Source organism: Thunnus albacares, chromosome 16, assembly GCF_914725855.1.
Source record: "Thunnus albacares chromosome 16, fThuAlb1.1, whole genome shotgun sequence".
Taxonomy (NCBI): domain Eukaryota; kingdom Metazoa; phylum Chordata; class Actinopteri; order Scombriformes; family Scombridae; genus Thunnus; species Thunnus albacares.
Window position 1 is genome coordinate 20,571,252 of NC_058121.1, and position 23,636 is coordinate 20,594,887.

Below are 23,636 nucleotides of genomic sequence, written 5' to 3' on the forward strand. Positions count from 1 at the left end.
TCGTCTGCATCTTTATTCCTGACTCTCTCTGGCTATCCAAGAAATAATTATTGTTCTCAGCTCCTTCATGCTGTCGGAAAATGACATTCATCATTTGTGTATATTTGTAAATGAAAGGACACTCTGTGCCTCAGTCATCTTTGTCCCATGTCTCCTAATGCATCATAAACTGATGTCACGGTTCCTAAATAGACAATAATGTAACCGAATCGCTGTTCACCTCCATCTTGAAACACCACTCGACGTGATTGGCAGTTGAGGCGAGGTCATAGTTCAAGCCTGAGGGGGAGGGGGAGGGGGGGGGGGGTTGCTCATCATTAACCACCTTTGGCACCGTGCTCTTCCCCACCATCTAGATTATATTGGCTTTAAGGGCTCTTTTACGGTGAGTCATGTTTATTTCATTGTCCCTTTTTATGGCACTGCTGTTCCCCTTTTAACCCCTCGCCTCCCTGCACGCAGCTAAATGTTTGAGCGGTACACAGGAGAGTAAGTTATAGAGGTAATAAATATCAGGTGACCTCAGCTTCAACTAGGAACGTGTGCTAATCTGTTTCAAGTGCAGGAGAGGGACTTATTAATATCTTATCAATATAATGTTTTTTTTTAAAGTGGAGGGTAAAATTGCAGGTTATCATTCTCAAAATAAGATTAAAAATTAAAAAGCTTGTTTTTCTCCTAAATATATTGATTTCAGTGATTGCCAAGAGGCTTAGGCTTTCAAAATAAGTATTCCACAGTTTTATTGGATATATAACAAAACTGAAAAGGATTTTTCCCTGATTTTCCTTATTTTTAGTGTCATGACAATTCTGTTTCAAATTTCATTATTTATTTTACCAGAACTTGATATACTGTAGCTTTAGTTTTCTTCTTGCTAAGCACTAGAGTGGTTCCCTTATTCATGTCTTTACTGTATAGCAATGGGATCTGCCTCCATTCAACTGTGGCGTCTGATTATTTTATATTTTATTATGTCATTTTACTTCAATGCATCTTAGATGTTCTGTAAGAAGTAACTGCTGAAAAGCTTCCGCATCAGCCTCGCAGTGGTAATTACAAATGTGAATTTTATGTATTTACTATTAGCTCTCATATCGCTCATGTACTATAGCATTTCAAATATAGAAACTGTGTCGACACAAATACAGTAAGAGACATAACAGAAAATCCACACAATCCAAGGTATTAAATGCATTATTTAACTCTGATACAGTCAGAAAAGAAACACATAGCACGATGCATCGCGTCAGTGCGTCATTTCCTCTCGTAAAAGATTATCACCCAGCAAATTGAATATGGCTTATGAACACTGCTAAATATGTATGCTTACAGTATATAATTAAAAAGCGACAATCATTCGGTTGCAGTCATTTAAAGATTGTGAAAGACTGTGTTGCTGCAGTGTGATTTCGCTGTGTTAATTGCTTTTTTTTTTTTGCAGTAGGTCCTCCTGCATGTGTGGGTGGAGAGCAGTTATATAGCATACCGAAGCTCCTTCAAGCTTAACAATTGAGTGGATGATAAAGTATTGAATATGTAAACTATGAAAAAGAAGACAGAAATTTACAAGGAAGGAAGTGAGCAAAAGAGAATCCTCTTATAAAACAAATTAAAATATTTTGTTATTAGTCTCACAATAAGAGATGACATTTGTTGATGGAGTCTTGGGTCCGAAACAGCATATGTCACTAAAAGTAATGATAACAGTAGCATGCAGCTTCATGCTCCATGGCTCTATCCACAGGCAGTGTGTGAACTGACAGAGACTGATGTGGTGAGGTGGAGGCACGGTCGGGTTTCTGACAGGAGAGATAATAGCCAATAAGGCAACGCCACTCTGGATGATTGACAGGCTCCAGGGATGGCCCCTCCTCCGTCCGCAACCCTGTTCCATGGAGCAAGCTCAAACACAAACACTACCACAAACATACACACGTGTTCCATATATACACATACACAAAGATGCGCATTTTATACACGCATGCTTTCACACACATACTGTATACACAAACCATTCCCGTTATTGACAGGTTGTTTGTTGTTCAGTGAATGCTCACAGCAAGTAAGATGTAATATACACATTCATCCATTCTCTGTAGCTTAAAGTAATTAAATGATTTGGTTCACAAACAGCACGATCGCATATTTCATAGTAAAACATATATATCATGCAGACAGATGGAAACAGAGAACTCACAAACCTACACAGATGCGGAGTGACGCAAGCCTATCGAGATGATGCTCCGCAGAATGGTGGAGAATATGAAACCAATACAATGCTCGCTGCCGTCACATCCCATTTTTGGACCAGGACAGCAACTGTCAGGCTGATGCAATAGCTGGCATTCAGGAGACATACTGTCAAAGATCGTTTGATTGTTTGACGGAAATAATACAGACTGCGGATGACTCCATAATATTGTAATCCGCAGTTACAGCCATTTAAAAAACGGAAACCACTCAAGGATTCATGAATAAGGTGCCTGCAGTGTACAGTAGCTCAGTCAATATTTGACGGTATAAATGCACACTGAAAGCAAAAAAAAAAAAAAATCAGTCAACTGAAGAAGCAATGTCATCAAAATGTAAAAACTGAAGCGGTGTAAGGATGTATCCTCAAGCTGAGCAGAATTCTAGTTTTAAATGCATATTTATTTAGCACATTTGCCCACAGACATGCTTCAGATCTTTCTTTTTCCCTGAAGTGCTGATGAATTCTGCCTTTTTGACTTTCCATAAACAGCTATGAAACAAAATTTTCAGTGTTTTTAAATTTTAATCATAATGCTTAACCATCGACTCCCAGTTGCTAAGCAATCAAAATCATTTGAAAGAATAATGTTATTTGGTAACTTATGCAATGATAATATAACAACAGCAACAAACAAAAAACTAACGGCTGCCATATGCTCGAAAAGAGCTAGTTTGGTTGGCAGAAGTGTTTTATAGCTGTTCTGAACGTCCGAACTTGATGGTGGGGTGAAAAGCCGGTCGTCACAGAGACGGGCGAGACTTGATAATTGTTTAAACATGGAGATAACAGCGCACACTTCACTTGAATGCATTCATAGGGTTGTATGTGTTAGAGAGAGAAAAGTTCAAACCTTGGTTACTTTTTCACTGCTCCTAACAGTGCATGAACTGGGTGTGAATGACGGGTTGTCTGTTTTGGAAATGTACACAAATGACTGGACTCAGCCATCCCGATTCTGACGTCGGAAAGCTGTGTGTGTAGGGCACAAACCCCCCCCTACACACAAAGCTGTTTGACCATCTTACAAACACTTCTGATGAAGCATACTAACAGCTTAAGCCCAGCAAATGATGAGAGCAGATATGATACATGTGGGTGCAAATTCTGCAGGTTTTATTGTGAGGATCTGTTTCATGTGGAAAATTCTCTACCAAAAGAGCAGTTAGAAACCTATTGGTATACGGATGGAAGATAAAATGTTATTATCCTGCTTGTTTTAATGTTCCCAGACAAGCAGATAACAAACAAGAATGAGCTCACCACAAAATATTACCTCAAAAAGAGTCGCCAACAAAAAAAAATGAACACAATATTTGATCATTACCTGATGATTACTGCACTCTTCCTAAGATATTTACATTGTGGTATTGCTTGTATTTTTTTTTACAAAAAGTATATTTAAATACATATTCTACACAATACAATATACATTGTACAATATATGATTATGTATAAATAACTATCATTCTAATTGTACTATGTGTAATAAGCGGCAATACAGCTTTAGGAAATGTTTCAGAGTGTCATAAGTAATTCTTTTCTAACATCAGTCATTTTTGAATTATTTTCCGAGCTTGGCGACCTTTGAAAAATTCTGATCCCTGAACAGCTCCATTTGAGCTCTCCTTTAACAGCAGAATGCCCGTTTGAAGGCAGCCCCAGTCACCGATTGCATAATTAGCTGCTGCCTTTGTAAATCAGATGCAAATTCCATGCAGACTGTGAGAGAAAATAGAAAAGTTTGCATTTTCATGGACATAAATGTGGAACTTATACGCTCACAGTGATGGATCACATTCTGTCTCTCAAGCAAGTTAGGTGTATGCGCTCGAATTTTCTACTACACTTAAATGTCAAGCAGCGGCGGTGGCCTGCAGGGTGGGAGACTAGTCTTAAAAACTAAAATGTGCATTTGCTTTCCTAACTTTACTTTGCTTCTAGTAGATTGTGAAGGTCACTAACAGGGTTTTTGAGACGCCACCTCCCTCTCCTCTGTGTTTTCAGACAGTACTTCTACTCTTAATTGTCCAGTATTAGTAATAGGAGTGCAGTCACCACATCTCTGTCTCGCTCCCTCTCTCTCCTTTGCAAACTCATCCTCAACCCCCACCTCCTCACTCCAGTATTCGCTCCGCACAATTGCCTCAGTTGATGGGATTGGACCTCAGGCGCCTGCCCCCATTCTTCAGACACCCTCCGTCCCTCCATCGTTCACTCCCACCATTCACACCATCCCCCCCCCCCCTGCTGTCACTCCAAACCTCATCACTCACTCCATGGAGACTCCACCATCAGAAGCCAATAAGGAGCTTCAGTGACACACATACACACACACACATACACACACATAAACATGCTGAAAAACACACAGAAGGTGACAGTCACTAGCTCGTCATAGGCAGTACCCAGAAGGGAGCCTTGAGCCATGTCCATACTGCAGATACATTTGAAAATGATATTTACCTGTTTTTCAACCGTTTTCAGGGTATACTGTTCACATTGATATGCCAAAGCAGAGGAAAAACACTTCAGATTCTTCTACTGGGCATGCCACTCGAGGCAGCTTTACCTTTTTTTTCCCAGGCTGCTTTCAGCTTTTTTTTCTGATGTTTTATATGCTGTGCAAAGAGTAAACATAAAGAACAGAGTACACCAGTCATGATTCTCAAAAAATGGATCACAGAAATCACACACACACACATATATATATTCAGACACTTGAGATCACATCTATGTTATTTGAAAAGTTCCCAACCGAAATACAGAAACATACTGACATTTTGAACATTATCGAGTTTCAGGAGCGTTTTTATAAAATGTGTTTTTTGGGTGGTTGAAACACCAACTGGGATATTCTAATCAAAGGGTTTATTCTTGTGTGAGAAATAACATGTTCAGAGATGCGTAGCAGCCTGAGGGTGGTGCTAAAAGATGTTGTCCAATAAGCGCCCTTCGTCTAGATCCTCGCTCAATTTTATGGTCGTGCTCCTGTTAATTTTTCGGTATACAGATACATATGTAGCTTAACATATGTTGAGCTGTCACCTCAGTTGAAGAGGTTCATCCTTTGGGGATCATGATTTTTCTTAGCTGACCCTGTATATTTCAAGATGACTTGTTTATATCTAATCTCCACAAGATACCCTTCCTCTAGTAGCACTAAATGAAGGGTCAGGATGTCCCTAAAATCATTAGGATTCACTCTCAGAGGACCATGGTTGTAGACAGCAAAATTTCATGGGAATCCAATACTTTTCACACCATCACAATAGTCAAGCTATCCTCAAAATGATTGGAATTCATCCTGTGAGGATGATGAAAATTTGCACCAAATTAAGTTGCAATCCATATCGCAGCTGTTCAGACATTCCACACAGGACACACAGACCAACATTTCTAAAGCCTTGCAAGGCTGCTTGCAAGGCTAAAAAAAAAAAAAAAAAGCTAAAAAGAAAAAAAAAAAAACCCAGACATGACCTTATTTTCCCCTGAGTCTCTCTAACAAATTCCCAGGCCTGCACACATCACCAGCCTATAAGAAGACTTAAATAGCCACTTCATATTTCTATTCACAGTGGCAATTATCTGAATTATCTGGCTGCATACGTCAACCCGCGGACCTGTCATCTATTAATGAAATTAACAGTACACAAGAGGATAATCACAGTGTTCTAGATGGTGTCTCATTAAAGTAGATGACAACCATCCCGGTCCCCCCCCCCCCCCCTGCATACACAGGTACCAGTCTAGTCCACCATAGTGAGTCATACTCTGATGCAGTCAAGTTGCTGCATTCTTCTAAGTCTGCTTCATTTTCTCCCTGCAGCAGCTTCTATTGTTTGTTGAAGTTAAAAAAAAAAACATCTCCAGTACATCTCCAGTATGTACCTTGTCAAATTTGGAATAAAATGAGCTGGTATTATAAGTAATAATGGAATCTGAACAGCAGAAGTCTTTTAAGTATCTTTGAAATCATAGTTCATAGAAACCAGTTCTTTCATGATGGGAATTTTAGTATTGCAAAAATGATGTTCTGACTGTAAGATTGCCAATGACAAAGTGTTAGGATTGGTGGAGGTATTAGTATGTTTTAAGGGAGGTGAAGGGGGGGAGAAAGAGAGAATAGGATTTTGTGGGTGTGCTGTGTTATCAGGTGCAGTAATAAGATTTATCAATGCTGGAATCACAAGCCACAGGGACCACTCCTCACTGCTAGTCCTAACACACACTGTCACTTAGTTTCTCTGGAGAGCCACTGGAAGTGCCTCTGTCTCTCTTTTCCTCCATCTGCCACTCTCATTCTCCTACTCTCCCAAACTCTCTCTGCTTTTTTTTCTCCCCCCACCCTCCACCCCCCCCCACCCCGTCTCTTTTATTTCTTTTTTTTTTTCCCTTTCAATGTCTCTGCCTCCATCTCTCGCTTTCTTTTGTTCCAGACTCTTTTGCTTCCTCCGTGTCACTTCTGTTTATGCTTATCTCTCTCTTTGTCTCTCTCTCGTTGTCACTCGTCCGTCCTCAGTCTGTGCGTGCAGACATCAAAGGCAGTCTCAGACAGGTCGTTCGCCACAGCTTCACAAGGTTATGCGAAACAGGAGATGAGAAAAGAAGTGTCGGGAGTGACAATTCACTTCAAGCTCTTAGATATGTCATGTGACGTTGTGAAAGTTGTCATGGGGAGGACACATTCCAGGCAGTTTGTATATAGCTTTTGACTGGAAAATGCATCACTGAGAAACCTCACATACGCTACTTTCTGGCAAAAGTCAGTGCTTTTGTATTCTGGATGAAGTTTAATTGTTGCTTCAGTACATTGGTAGTAATTGGCCGGTTATATATTACCATAGAACGTGTTCTGCCAAATCTCCCTCCAACATAAGCCCGTCTGACAGTGCCGCCTGCCTTTGAAGAGAGACATCACCCCTGATGCTCCAAATTCATTTGACATGTCATGGCTCACCACTGAGCTTCAAGCCACCCAGTAGCATGGTTAGCATTAGCCTCATGTTGGGAAGCAGTGAAACACATTGTTCATGTTCGGCTGCACCAGGCTAACCCTGCTGCTCAAGCTTTTATTAACAAATGATGCTTAATTTCTCATTTTAGGGAAGGAGGAAAAGAGAGAGTGTTGTGGGAGGAGGCGTCGGTTTTCATATTTAGTCAGTTAGTTAGTTTCATATTTAGTTTAGCATTGTTTGGCATGACACAGCAACCTTGACTTGCTTGTGTTTTTTTTCCCAGGGTGTCACACAAACAACAATAGCTTGAAGCAGAGCTTTAGCTTTCTATGTTTAGGTCTGGAACTTCAGGCTTATTTATTTGCAAAAGTGGCGCAAACATGCATTTGATGTGTTGGATGTCAGTATAGATTGAGTCCACCTCACTAGAGAAAAGTCTCTTTGGGACTTGCGGTAGTGCTAGCTGCCCAGGCTAGCATCCTTGTGCAGTGAGGCTTATGGCTCTGGCAGCCTTACAGCTTCAGCATCTCCAGCTAAAGTCAGTATTTTTCCCACAATAATCACAATGCCTCTCGTCTCTAATCCTATCATTAAACTCATCTGATTCCCCTTTACGTGTTTTAAATCTTTTTGCCTCCCACAGTAATTAGGGACAGTTTGATATGCTGCAGTGATCTTAAGGAGGTTGAAGGTTGTGGACTGGAGCTCTGTAAGGTGACAGCGCTCTTTGCTCAGAGGCCTCTGGGGTCAGACCGGAGAGCGAGCTCAGGCAGCACGGGTGTGTACGGCGAGTGGGAGCGGAAGAGAATGGGAGATGGTAATGAAGGAGCTAATTGCTTCCAGTGGATTTTGAAATCGAACCCCAGCCCCCAGTGAGCAGGCCAGGCTGCACACAAATGGAATATTGATGACTATGGCGAAAATAAAGGAAAATGACCCTGCTATATGATCAATATTAAAGCCACAGATCTGTGCAGAACATGTCTCAACAGGCAATACATTTCCCCTGGTTTTTATGGATCCGTATACACTTACCACGGGTTTAATATTGCTGAGGTGCACAAATATTACATTATATCAATTTGTTCTCTCTATTATTCATAGCAACAACATTATATTGATAGTCTTTACAGCTCCACAGCAACATTGTAATTACATCATTATAATTAATACACATGGAGAGTCATATTCCATACACTGGTAAGCCTTTTGATAAAAAAAAAAAAATAGTGCTTTGCAGCAAAAAATATGATTAATGATGAGATGGACATTGCTAATTCTGCAGGAAATATAGGAGCTGGGTGCTATATATCTATAGGGATGGCATTTTCAGTCTGTCTGATGGTCAGTCAGTTGGTCTGTCCGCCATTGTGGTCCAGACTAAAATATCTCAACTATTTTTTGTATACAGACATTCATGGTGCCCAGAAGATGAATCCTACTGAGTTTTGTGATCCCCTGTAGGAATGTGCATCTCCATCACTGAGGCCGATGCTATACACATCTCAATGCATCACCAATGATCCGATACATTAGATACAGATATAGATGAAGCAATAACCGATACAATATGATTCACCATCTACCATCTATTACGATGCAGTTATGATGTGATTGACGCGATTTTATTTCTTAAGCATACAGCAAATCTTGAATTAAGTTAAAAAGTGCCCTTTTACTTCACATATTTGTTTCTCTGTTACTGCAACTCAGAAAGCATCTTATTTATGCTGTTTCTTTTTGACCTCTAACAAAAAAAACACTTGGACCTTTCACAAACAGGCCTTTTCACAAGTCCTTTGTAATGTAGTGTTCTCTGTCTCCAGTTTACATGCATATGCTCCATGACCCAAACAATTACTGTCATAATAATTTAATAATCGACTTACTCAGACGTGCGGATGAATAATTCTAGAGCGCAAGTTCCACCCGGAGCGTTGTGGCAGTGCGCTTCAGCTGTAGCATGCTAACGCGCTTGAGAAACAGTTTAGTGAGGAGGAATCAATATAAATATCAAATTATTGGTCACAAAGTATTGGTCACATTTCTAAATAATAAAGGCATAGGGCCTCTTTACCAATGCAAAGATGTTAGAAACGATGCATCCCGAGTTCATCCCAAATTGTGTCTGGTGCACAGTTATTAAATCAGCAACTACATCGTGAACGTTTATGCCAGTGCACTGATGCGATTCGGTGACTCTTCCCATCCCATACTTTCATGTATCATACTGACTTTGGCAATCCCCTGACTTTACTTCTACCACCACAATTTTGGCATTTCTGGTTTTTAGTAAATGTCTCAACAACTATTGGATAAATTGTCATAAAATTTGGTACACGCATTCACAGTCTCCCTAAAGGATGAATGGGAATAACTTTAGTGATCCATTAATGTTTCATCTATCAGCACCATCCAGTCAAAACTTTAATATGTACGATAGCTTGGTTGATGAGCAAATACCTGCAAACTAATGACAATCCCATTAGCCTCAGCTGCACCTATGACATATATTGTTTATTGCTTATTAGCAAATGTTAGCATGCCAACATGGTTCTGTAACAATTAGGTCAAAGCACTGTGGAAGTACAGCCTCACAGAATCTCTTAGTCTAGTTTATACACTGAACATTACATTAGATGTGTTGGCCCAATTATTTTAAGACCTTACCTGCCAACTCTGCCACTTTTTTTTATTAATCTTACAGTTTTGATACTGATACTGTTCAAAGACATGGCAATACATAAAATACAAAAATGGGAACCATGTCCATGTTTCAGTGGTCAATAGTTTACTTCTCTTGCTACAGCATTTGTCACATCCATGACTGGTAAACCTCCACTAATGGTTATGTTTGGTCTTTGCACCTTTTGATAATAATAATATGAACAGGAATCCCTTCAAAGACTAGCATGTCTTGCTATTTGAGCTGCAAACCTCAGATAGACAACCTAATTAGAATATGTTGGATAGATGAGGGGAGTTGCCATGGCAGTAACCTTTTCTACCTTGGGTCAGGTGAGAGCAGACAAGATCAAGTGTCTGTAGTGTATCTGAAGGATTACCATGCTGCATAGCTACAAAGAGCTTAGATACAGAGACAAAGGGGTGCTTCCTTTATGGGGTTTTTTGGAGTTATAAGTCAGACTAGCCTTTAGGTAAGCTGCTTGAAACAGCAATATTCAATAAGCAACTTGCTTTAAGATGCCACTTGTATAAATTCAAATAATTGGAAAAAGAAACTTTACACATATATGTCTTTGCCTGTCATTTGCCGTCAGGAATATGCAAAGGGCCTCCAGGCAAGATATGATTGAGCCTATGTAGCATCTACAGTCTCTACAGAACCTTGTTATAGCACCGCTATAGTATAGATGGTATAGATAGTATAGATGTTTTTCATCTCCACCTCTAGCTCCAGGAGTCTCTCTTGCTTCAGGACCCCAGAGGGTTTTGGCCCATAGTGTAGATTTATATAAAGCTAGTTGGAGCAATGAGCTACAGATCCATTTCATTATAGACAGTGATGACTTGACAATATAAGCACATTGTGGATATATAAATCAATGTTTAATCAGTTATCTAAAAGAGTTTTTCTTTGGATGATTTATGTGGGTCTTCAGTATTCACGGCACTATCATCTCGCTTTTGATGTCCTAGAGAGTCGTGCAAGAACAATATTATATGGACTTCTCTAATCTCTGTGCGGTGAATGCTTGTGCAGTGTCTAAGATTAGATGCATGAAATCAGTAGAGATGGAGGCTTTTTTTTATTTATTTATTTATTTTTTTTTAAATTCTCCAATGTAGATTCTGCTGCCTCTCTGTGTTACGCGTAACTCTGTCTCAGTGGTAATAATGGGTTTCTATTTATTCCCCAGGCACATGGATCAGGGCTTTCACAAGGCCTTTTCTTGCTTCCCATACTATTTCCTCTTGTCTCTGTGTTGTGCAGAGATGCCGAGGGGAGAATTTCTCCATGACCGGAATCAACCCCCCCCATCATCCCACAGCCTAACTCCACTTTCCATTTGTTTCTCTCTCCATATTCTTAGTCATTTTTTTTTCCTCCTTCAGTATCTTTCTGCCAGCTCTACAACACTGCTCCCTCATGTTTACACATAGCCCGATCCAAAACAACAAACTGAAGCTTTCCAGCCCGCAGCCTTTATACTCTCTCTCTCTCTCTCTCTCTCTCTCTCTCTTTCTTTCTCATCTCTCTCTCTTCTGTCTTCCCACTTGTGCGTTTTCTCCTTTTTTTAACTTGTGGCCCTCATGACTTCCATGCGAGTATACAAAAGAAAAGAAAACGCTGCGCGCAGAAGAAATAAAAAATGACACCCTGAAAATTGTGTTGTTGTAATGACATAGTTACTGTTACCAAGCGCCACAGCAGTTAGTCGGTTTTGTATGTTAGCAGGGAATTTTCTGAAGGTTGTAATTTTCTGAAAAGGTGCTGCCTTGAATGCTCCGTTCTTGGTGAGAGGACTCTTCTAGCCTCGTATCCTTGAGTCAGCAGTGCCATAACCAACTTACCACACTGTAAATCACTGACAGCGAGTCTGACCTTGTCTCTAATAGACTCACCCAGACCCAAGCTAGCAAGAATGTGTCAAACCACCTTTTAAGAGGCAGCAGCAGAAAGTGTCAATTATTTCATCACAGATCATAGGGAAACACAACTACTCTGATCCACTCATTCTTTCTTGTGGAGTCTTCTCTTTCCCTCGGCCCAGCCCTTTTTTTTATTTTTGCTCTCTCACTCTTTCCATCAATCCTTGAGCCTTTTTTCACTTTCTGTCTCAAGCTGTCTCACCTTACTCTTGTGTCAGTCTAAAAAATGGGCTCAGGAAGTCTCTTTAGAACAGCGGAGTGATATAAAACTGTAAAATCAGGCTAAGTTTGATTTATGCCTACCATTAGCGGGGAATAGTGTTCCATCATAAGTAGTCTGTCTGTCTAGAGGCTGTATGTGAAACCTAAACCCGTGGTTGTACAGATAGAATGTTATGATCTGAACTGAATGATGGGATTATCAAAGCTGTAATTATAGTGAGCGGTGCATTGTGTGTTTGCTTGATGTAACCTTTTCTGCAGCGTAAAGTACTTCTCATATTTACTGAGGCTGCCTGGTGTTTGATGCAGGGACTGACACAGAAGCTAAGCTCGTTTCATTTTTTAAAATATTCCGCACTAAATGTGAGAGTGAATGTGATAATGACTGTTTGGCTTCAGTTGTCATGGCACACAAAACTCCTAAGGAATAACAATTTTTTTTTTTTTTTTTTTAAGCGACACATGGTGAATCATTAGTGCGGCACTGCAACAGCAAACTTGGGTGTTAAATGTGTAGTGCTGTAAATGTATCGCCTTGTGACTTATGGTTCCTAATGACAGTCATGAGACGGTGTTTAACATTTTATGTCTTCTCCCTTGTCATTTCAGCGAGGGAGGAGAACGTGGCGACCTTCCGAGGCTCGGAGTACTTCTGTTACGACCTTTCGCAGAACCCCATCCAGAGCAGCAGTGACGAAATCACGCTGTCCTTCAAGACCTGGCAACGCAACGGCCTCCTCCTCCACACGGGGAAATCCGCAGACTATGTCAACCTCGCACTAAAAGATGGGGCCGTCTCCCTCGTCATCAATCTGGGTTCCGGGGCCTTTGAGGCCATCGTTGAGCCAGTCGGTGGAAAATTCAATGACAACGCCTGGCATGACATCAAAGTGACACGCAACCTGAGACAGGTAATCGGGGGTAACAGTGATGGACGGAGTTTGGAGACAGGTGGATTTTTTTTTTTTTTGCTTTAGATTAGCTGCTTCCAAGAGCTTTTGAGAGAGAGAGAGAGAGAGAGCTGGCGTTAAGAATGTCACCTTGTTCTGATCGGTTGTCATTCCATCGCCACAGTTCAGAAACATTATTGAGACAGATGTCATTATTATTATTTTTTTGGTTGACTTTATAATTACATGGAATTCTTTTTTATTTTAATTTCATTGTTCAATTTCTGTTCTGCTGAGTAAATAGTCAAATAAACAGGGCAACACAGTTCTGCAGCATGTGATTAATAGATTAGTCAAGGCACTATTATGCTAGGTATTTTCTTCTTGACAGTTTATCGACATATTGAACTTGAGTTCTCTGTGTCCTCAAATTAAAGTTATCTGATAATTGTATTTTGCTTCACACTCGCCTAAGCTGACACTTCTATTTGGCGCTGTCGCTATCTCCTCGCTTTCAGAAACTGTTTTTATGCTTGTGTAGAATATAGACTTTCACTTTAAAGCCAGGCACAGAGTGTTTGCCTTTGAGCCGTCCATTAAGGTAGTATTTATAGCACAGATGATCACCGAGCTTTTTAAAGATGAAGATATGTTTCCATCAAAGCAGTGCATCTGTTGTGCATAGGCAGAATTTGTTACTTGACAGATATTGTTTACCATTTCCTTGATGTAATTTAAAATCGGCTCGTATTGCTGTTGGACGGAGCTACGGTAGTATGAGTCAGTGTTGTCTATAAGGGGCTGTAGAAAGAGTAATAAAATAATGAGACCCGGTGTTGTATGAGGTTAGTGCTAACTGCAAAATGCGGAGTTGTTCATTGTCTTGGTCGACCTTTAGTTTGTCTGCAAGGTGAGACAGCGTTTAGTGTCGGTCTCAGAGCAGCACAACAAGTAAGTGCCGATTTCCTGACCCTCCGCGGCAGTAAGCTTTTGCCCCACAGGTTAGTAAATAGTTGTAGCTGAAAATCCCAACAGGATAACACACAGTTTAGGGGGTTAGAAGCTAAGAGCAAAGGGTTGCTTGGCTTCTTTCTTCTTTCTTTCTTTCTTTCTACAGTTCTGTCTTTCTTTCACTATCATTTTCTTTCCTCTTTGAAAGGCACTCTTTGTTTAGAGTAAGGGTGAAAAAACACTACAAGTTTTGTTGGGATTTGAGCCATCCTACACAAATTTTTATCTGAAAGTCTTGCATCTTACAGTACTCTTCTTTTTTTTTTTCTTGCAGGACTCTTGATGTAGAAAATTTGGCTAGGATGGCACGATGGCACTTTTACTCCAGTGAATCTCTGACAAATCATGTAGTGTTTATTTACCCCAACACTAACTCATCCATGATAAAAGTCATTTTTTACTACTAACCAATATCTAACCAACTAATGTACTAACATCCTAATTCTTCATCATTGGTTTTGGTTTTTGTTTTCTGTCCATCCTTATTAACAACCTTTTTTGTTCACTATTCTTTTGATTTCCTTTCTTCCCCTTTTTCTGGAAAGCAATCAGGCATTGGACACGCTATGGTAAACAAACTACATTGTCTGGTAGATATCATTCTTATTGTCTTTTTTTTGGGTTTGCCGTGTGTCCCCTCCCCTCTCTTCTTTTATTTGTTCTCTTTGAGTTCCATCCTAGACACTCTTATCAAAAAATGAGGAGATGGGTTTGTATTACCAGGCAATTCTTTCTTCGCTTCTTCTCAATTTCCTCCCTGACCTGCCAACAACCTCCTTCTTTACCCCACAATCCCCCATCCTGTTTTTTTCACTTTGGCTTTTACTTTTTTCTCTTTGTTTTTTCCACATTACTGCAGATTTCCAACAAGTAAAAAAATTGACTTCTTTGCCTTTGTCAGGGCAACTTACTTTTTATTTTACTTTTTCACACAAAAAGTCCCCATTTTTTGTGAGGACTGTCGTCCAGAACTGACAGAAGCTTACCACAATCCCAGCAAAGATGGTGACCTCGACACCGAGCCCTAAAAGAGAAACTACCAAAAAATGGCAACCCTTAACCTTCATTGCGGGAGCTCTGACAGTTGTTTCCAACTCACTATGGCGCATGGCATGCCCACACCTCATTGACCTCTCACCTTGTCACCCAAAATAACCACTAACACACAATTCATTCACTCACCTTTCCACCTATCACTGTATCAGTCACCCTGCCCTCCCTGTGTGTTTTTGTAGCATGCTGGTGAAAGTGGTGTTTGTGTGTTTTGGCTAACCTTGATCACCCTTTACCCCCGGGCCCATATGCATAACATTTCTAAGAATAAGCATCCTGATCTGGGATTATCGGTCTGGTTCAGTGACATTGAAAATCCAACCATGACACCTGTGCTAAACCTGATCAGAGATCAGCATCAGCTATTCTGAGAGTGTGTTTGAATATGGGCTCTGGTCTTGATTGTGCATGAGCCTCTGCACCCTGTGTGGCCTGCTCAAGCTTTGTAAGGCACCATTGATCCACTTACTCCCTTACATGTCCAATTAAATGTGTTTAATTTGCCTTCTAACAGTGATGACCTTGGTTTGCACATTGATGTGGTGTGAAAAGCCTCCCCTTGTTTTGCATGTGTGTGGATATATAGATGTAGATGTCTGCAAGAGATGGGAGAGTGTCTGTGTGAGAGCAAATGTACGAATGAGTGGAGGCGTGCGTGCACACGTCTGTGTGTTTGTGTGTACTGTATATGTGTGTGTCTGCAGTTACCAGATGAATCCCGAAACCTAAGACAAGTGCAATCAATTTGTCCTTGGTTTGAACATTGTACTAACCCTCCCCCAACCTGAAGTTTCAGAACCAAACCTCGGATCCATTCTCTTACCCCCATCAAAGATAAAGAAAATATGCCTCTGCCATATTTTCTTTACCTGTCCTGTGAATCCTATGGCAAAAATTCCATTAACAAAGTCCAAACGCTGTCTGGTCCAAAACAATCGCTTCAAGGTATCAAATGATTCTGTAAAAAAGGTTAAATGAGAAACCAACCTACAGTGTGGGACCTAATGAAAAGTCCAAATACCTCATTTCGAATGCAGACCAAGAAGGGAGGTGTGTTTTAGACACATCACAGCCTCGAATCCCAGAGTGTAATGGCTCGGCTTTGGCTATGTGTTACCCCTCAACAGGTGACTATCTCCGTTGATGGGATCCTCACCACCACTGGCTACACCCAGGAAGACTACACCATGCTGGGCTCCGATGATTTCTTCTACGTGGGTGGGAGCCCCAGCACTGCAGACCTGCCTGGATCTCCAGTTAGCAACAATTTCATGGGCTGCCTCAGAGAGGTAAGAGGGACTCAAATGAATACAACTCAATTCAGACTTTATTAAGGACACAGGTCATGGGCAGACCATAGCACAATAAAATACAAAGAAGAATAAATAAATAATATCTAAAAAAACATTTGCATACAGGCTGGAGCGCCAGTGGTTCCACATTGTTGATGAGAACCTGACAGAATTTGATTGGTTAAGACTGAAATAATACCATTTGCAGAATCAGATAACCTACACATACAACTATATATAAGATTTCGTATTACAGCAGAGCAGGTGGGTACACTAACATTAACAAACACTCGGCTTGTGCTGCAGCTTCTTGGAGCTTTAAGCAGCAATCATACTCTCATTATAAGCCATTGTGAGTATCTGCATGCTGCCTTTTCAGTAGCAGTGCCATGGGAGGGCAGTATGTAGTGGAGTACTTCAGAGTCACTGAACACATACTAAATTTTACGAACCAACATGTTTGCTTGTGTGTACAATTTTTGACACTGTCTGTAAATGTCCCTATCATCTGATAGATCATTGGTTATGTAATGGCCAAAATATTTAGCCTCATTACACACTTTAAGGGTAATGCCAGACAGGAAGAAATCAGGAAATACTAATTTCCTGTCTTCCCTTCTTCTGACAATCAAAATATTACTCTTTTTTGCATTATATTTGATGTCGAAATCTATACCGTATTGTGAACATGCCCTCAATAACTGTTGAGGACCAGCACTACATGGACAGAAAATCACCAAATCATCTGCATACATAAGGTGGTTAATGAGAGAATTACCAACCATGCACCCTGTTCCACATCCATTTAACTGCATAGACAGGTCATCCATATAGATGTTAACAAGACAAGAAGACAAAATACCGCCTTGTTGAACTCCATTATTCACATAAAACAGAACAGATACAAAATGTCCCCATTTAACTTGCATCACCTGATGAGCATACCAGAAAACCAGGATTCTCACTAGAAATCTAGGAACCCCTCTTTGATATAGTTGGTTAAATATTTTTTCATGATTTATATGGTCAGAAGCTTTAGAGGCATCGATAAAACTTTTGCCATTTTTATTTATCTAAAATCTCCTTTAAAGCAAAAATACACATATCAGTGTCATATTTACATTTAAAACCAAACTGGTTGTCAGTAGACAGGATGTACTGGTCCAGCATGGTAGAGTTCTCTCCGGTACTTTGGATAAAATACTGGCAAAGGCTATAAGCCTGTAATTCTCTGAACTGTTTAGTTTACCAGCTTTATCATTAATGACGGGCTCTAGTATAACAGATAAAATAAAGTCAGGTATGTAGGTATGATATGTGTATATGTATAGTCAGTAATTTTATTTCATTTATTTATTTCATTATCTATTTTATTCTATTATCTAATTATTATTATTTTTATTACTTTCACTCCTTAATATTGTCTTTCATAATCATAATTGTGCTTTGGCCACACATGTCAAATGTCATGCCAATAAAGTCTATTGGATTGAATTGAATTGAATTGGATAGCGTTTTTTACTAGCAAGTTTTAAATGTTCAGCAGTTCATGACTTCATGTCTGCATTGTGGACTTCTTGTGGGGTAACAGTCACATTATTATCTATGTTCCTGACTATAAATAAATTGCTTTTAACACAGTTGAATAGATCATAGTAATGTTTCTGCAGCAACTGAGAAATTTTTAGATATTTCATGTGCCAAACTTCAAAAAATCAAAATAAATCACTTGTACATTCTACAGAGCTGAATTCTTTTAAGCATATCCACTGAATTATTTGTGTGATATCAGACAGAATTATCAACTCTTTACACACCGTTTCCATCATCAGTCTGACATTGCTTCCACTCAAACTGATTTTCATGGGGGAGGGGGATTCGATGCGATTACCACTAAACGCTCTGGTTGATGGTGTGACGTGGTGGGTGAAGTACTGCGAGTTGGGGCGGTGCTTGATTTTGGCTCATCCATTTTCAAAATGGTGGCTGGGTGACGAGCTCTCTTATAGTACAGCTAAACAGTACACTATAATATGTTTCTGAAAACATTTGAGGTGAGAAATAGGCGATGCAGTAACAGAATCTTGATTCATATTTGATCAGCACTGCCTAGTTTTACACTTCCTTGGTTCCGGCGTACAGCTTGACAACGTTTGACAACGGCGTAGGTCCCGCCCGTGGCGCTGATTGGCTAATTGTTAGTCCCCCGCAGAGCTCATTGGATCAATTGCTTTTTCATCCGAGAAACTGCTGTTTCATGTCAAGATGCCAGACCGACAAAATCAGTCAATTGGAGTCACTGGAGTGAGCAGATTCAAAGGTCTGAACCCAGGCAACTGAATTATGATGTGCAAAATCAATTAACATCTATATTTGCCACAAGTCTTCATTCGTATGCTACCAAAAGTGACACAAACATTCTTTGGATACTAGTTATCAAGCGTTTCAAATGGTGTTCAGATTGGTCAAACAGTGAGTCTGCAGTGATATTCAATATCTTGCTGTAATTTTTTTTTCTATTTCATCATATTTTTAAACAAATTTCACCAAAATATTCGACAGTACACTTGAGAAAAGCAGGTTGATGTGTGATTGTTTTCAGAATTTTATCCCCAAATTGTGATTTTTTTAAAGTTTAAATAGATGGAAATACTCCAGTTTTGCATGTGATGTCATTGCCTCAAGTTGTGAGAAGGTGTGCAGCACCATGTCTACCCAGTGGTGCAATCACTAAGTCACCTTCTCTGGGAATACCCAGGTGGCCAATGTAGCAATTCATGCATGTGTTATGTTTTCAAGTGAGGTCATATTAAGTTGAATAAGCATCCAACTGCTCGCAGTCTGCTTGGATACCGATCATTGCCGCTTGCAGCTATATTTTAAATTTACATTTGCACGTTTCTTATATTCACTTAAGAGTCTATATTTTTTTCTACCTGACTCAACACATGCTTTAAAAAGCCCCTCTAGTCTCAGCATGAAGCTCTTCTACACAGTCAATCCAACTCGTCTTAGCATTGTACACATAAGTCTCAAGTTTATAAAAAGGCCTGCTTGATATTGAGAGAGACTCCACTGTAGAATCATACATAGAAAATACATGTAACTCATTATTATATTGTTGGTTCTTGCAATTCATATCACAACACCCAGTGGCATATTTTGGTATTTCAATACTTCTCAATAAGGCGTCAGTCCAAAAAAATGTATTCCTCTAAAACCCTTCTTAGTTAAGTTAGACCAGTGTAATTTCCCTGCACTTATGTTGCTATCCACAGATGATAACATAGGTAGATTGCCTAAATTTAACAATACAGAAGAGGGTATATAGTTGATAGTTGCCAGATCATTATTAATCTTCATGGCATCTAAAGAGTCATGTGCATCAGCTATTCATATTCAGTTATCAAGCCATGAGGTTGTGTGCCTAGCTTCCCTAATATAAGTATAGCTATTATCAGGCATAAGCACCTTACTAGAGAGGATCAAACCACCATCAGAGCAAAACTGCATTAAGTGATTAGCAAATAAAGAATTAACATCAGAGACATTAGCATTCATATCTCCAACAGCATAGATGCAAGTGGAAGCACTGTCCTGAATAAAAGACATGTCACATGCCAATCTATTGAGGTATTCATCCTCATTTTGGTAACACTCAAAAGGTGTATAAATGTTCAAAATGATTAACTTTTTATCATTACAATTAAACTATTCCATTAGCCCAATCAACATCCAATCTTACCACGTTGACCAGCTGATCATATTTCTTATTCCCTAAAATGGCAACTCCACCCAGTGTCTTGTCCTGGACTATTGTAGTGCTACGGTCAGTAGTGGATTCACCAACCCCATAAAAGCCTTTATGTGAAGAATTTAGTGTTTCCAAGTCTTGTTTAGCTAAGCAACATATCAGCAACTTCATTACATTTGGCAGTGACATGAAATGAATCTGTTCAGGGTTGAATCAATCTTCCAACATGTCTCTGATTTATTGCCCAATTTCTCAAGTCAAATAATTAAGTAGAGTGTCAGCATCAAGATTAGGGGAGAATCTAGTAGCAAACACACTCACCAGCTTGGTTTTAACCACTTGATTGTTACTATCAGTGCTGGAACCAATTACCCCGTTTTCTTCTGTTCTCATTTCCAATGAGCTTGTATAGCACAGGGTTTTGGTTTCGTGGCTGCATTTTGGGGTACCCACTATAGTTGCCATCCTTCTTTCACAATAACGCTCCACTGCTGGGACCGCAATTGTGTTTGGGGCAGTGACCTCGTCGTTGCCTTATCCAGTATCTCCTCCTGGCGAGTGGAGTCTGGCCTTGCATCTCTCCTTCCCGAGAAGCACTGGTCCCGGGGTCCAAGCCAGGAGGACCATGGTACTTCTCGATTGCTTGACATCCAGCAATCCTTAGCCACAGTAGCCGCCCCCAGCTTCTCCCTCACACTTGCCTGTGCTACCAGGACCCTCCTCAAGGTAGAAACTTCTCAGCTCAACTGCTGCACTCTGCTTAGCAGCGCCAAGGTGTCCATGCTGCCAAACCCGACAGGTGGAAGCTCGTCCAAGTAGTGCGAAACAAACCTGGGAATGTTTTCTCTGCACACATTAAGCACTTTCAAACATGCCTTGATGTTTTTAATGTCCTTCAGTGGGCCTTTGTGCTAGACACAGCCTTGCATAGTTTTCGGGCAGACTTCAAATAGAAGCCTCTTGGACTCTTCAATCCACTCAGATGAGAAATTGTTTGAAACCAGCAAAACAATTTCATCGTAGCTTAGTGTCCTCATTTTGACGAAAAGAAAGTTCAAAAGCTCGTCTTCCACTATCACCTTCTCACCAGCCGTCGAGAGCAAAAACTGGCAGCAGCACCTGCACGCACTGCCACCCCCACCATCAATACAGATAGAAAACAGGTGCATGACTAGTTTAGTATGTGAAGTACTATACCGGTGAAACATTATATCTTAATTTGCATCAATGTTTCAAGACTGTTATGCATAAACTTACACGTACAACTGCTTTCCTAGTATTTACTTAACCAGGACAGCATTCTTTCCCTGGAAGGAAGGGAAAGGGGAAGAAAATAAAATTGCATTATCAATTAAAGCTGCTGAGTTGGCAGAGGAAGTATCAGACTTTTAATATTTCCTTGCTTAAACTTATTCATAACATTTACTGCAGTTTGTCACATGTTTGTCACAGTTTGTCACATGTAATTTGCAGCATTGGCTTGAGTGCGCCGCTAAAGCGCCTCCCAATGGGCAGTAATCTGAAAGAAGTATTTGCTTATGATGAAACACGAAAAGTGTTGTTGTTTTGGGACATTTATAATGTATTTGCTGGCTCTTAGAGCTTGTGAGTACAGCCAGAAAATATATTAGGTGCCCTGTTATTTACAATTTGCTCAACATTACTTATTCTGCAGCTGTTTATGATAATAAAGGGAGGACTTGTGGCTCTTCAGAGAGTAAAAAAAAGTCTAGATCGATTTCTGCAGTTTATGTTTTTACTTGGCACTCTGCACAAGTGTGTCTCTTTGTGGGGCCTGCAGTTTGGAACATTGGAAACTAATTATTCTCATTATCAATGAGTTTATCTTGCTATTTAAAAGGGAAGGCCACTTCTGTTTAAATTATAAGACTGATGTAGTGGTGACTGTAATGCTGCCAAAAAGTTGTTACCATATTTTGCTACTATGGCAGACAGAGGTTTTTTGAGAAATGGGAAAGCAGCTCATATTGGGCCAGGATAAACATGCCCGGCAACCCAGGCCAACCAACACAGGCACACAGCCCTGGCAGTGGCTGTTGCAACACTACACGCTGAAAACATGAATAGCATTTACTAGCGGCAACAATATGTTGTTAACAGCAGCAACAGCAGAATATAGTTTTGGCCTGCATCTAAAACACTAGTGAAACTGGGTGTGGTGTCAGTTTCAGTCCATGCAGCTCCTTGTCTCAGTTTGTTTCTGTACAGTACTCAACAACAGATGGATCATGTAAAATGAGGAAATCCGACACTGTGATAATTAATTGATCCTCTGTTTTTATCCTGTGAAGAAACCGATGGAAGTTTCTATCTAAGATCAGATATCAACCAAAGAAACCGCTTCTCTTTCATTTATCAATGCTTACAGCGAGCGCCTAGAATTGCATTATATTACATGAATATAATAGACACTTTTGTCAAATCATCATTAGCATAAACTCCACTGGAACTCTAGTTTTGACACCACCCTCTTGCAACTTCACCCAAAAAAATTTTCCACAACAGTCCACAAAATTTTGATACTAATTTGACTGAAATGAATGAAACACAGGTGACATTGCAATACTCCACTTCACCGATATATAGAAGGAAACACAGCATCAGACTAAACTCTTTTAAAAGAGTCGCACCCACAACCTTATACCTTTGTGCCAAGTAACCACCACCAACTGTGATACAGTACAGTGCTTTACTTAAAGAATATTTTACACTCCTTGAATATTTTGATTGTATTTCACTATCAAAACAATATCATGTATTGTGGTCATTTTAGCCAATTTTTCTATGAATTTTACTGCATATGCCTCTTTGGTAGCTGGTGTACTATTTGAAAAAAACAAAACAAATTCTTGTGGATATTTTTTACTCAGGAAGTTTATTTTAGCTCAGCTGATGGACAGATGGCGACAGAAATTCATATTTTATTTTCATGGCACTTAAAAAGCCTTCATAACATTTGTAAGTTTACTAGGGACATTAATATGCGACTGTGTCTCAGGCTGGCCGCTCTCCACCGTCTCATCCTGGCTGTTTTTCTCTTCCATCACAACCTTCTCAGTTTTGACATGAGCTAGTAAGTCTAGTGATGTGCTGCCAAGCTCAGTTGAGCACCTTCCAACATGCCTTTCATTTAGCCAGGCTAGCTTCCATCAGACCATTATTGTCTCTCTACTTTATCCTTTTGTTGTGTGGTTGTACACAAACATACACACACACACACATGCAGACACGTTTGGGTGATGGCTAAGAGAAAGTCACCTTATCTGCATTGTTTTATGATTCTACTGAGTGGCTCAGACTGCTGTTCCTCCAGTCATTACCATGTTGGCTAATTCATCCCTGTCTATCCTCAAACTGGTTGGACACACAGTCTCTTACACACAGATGTACGTGTACAGTACATACAGTACATTTTCCACACTGACCCAGCAATACCTGTACTTTTACCTGCTGTGTTTTGTTTTAAGGGCTTACATTACTGTTTTCTTTCAATATGTAGTTTCCAATGTTTAATTAAGCACAAAAAGTGCCAAACTGATACATGATACAAAGGAGGATGCCCCTTTA

The 23,636-nt window shown here is 40.0% G+C and overlaps 1 protein-coding gene across 8 annotated transcripts in view; it reads left to right on the forward strand.

Annotated features, from left to right (window-relative positions):
- Positions 1-23,636, forward strand: part of LOC122999638 (neurexin-3b) — a 293,680-nt gene that overhangs the window by 55,766 nt on the left and 214,278 nt on the right. For all 8 annotated transcript variants that reach the window (XM_044376714.1, XM_044376713.1, XM_044376720.1 and 5 more), the window contains 2 exons: positions 12,658-12,959; positions 16,130-16,291. In XM_044376714.1, coding sequence (XP_044232649.1) covers positions 12,658-12,959; positions 16,130-16,291 — 464 coding nt within the window. The remainder of the gene's footprint in view (positions 1-12,657; positions 12,960-16,129; positions 16,292-23,636) is intronic.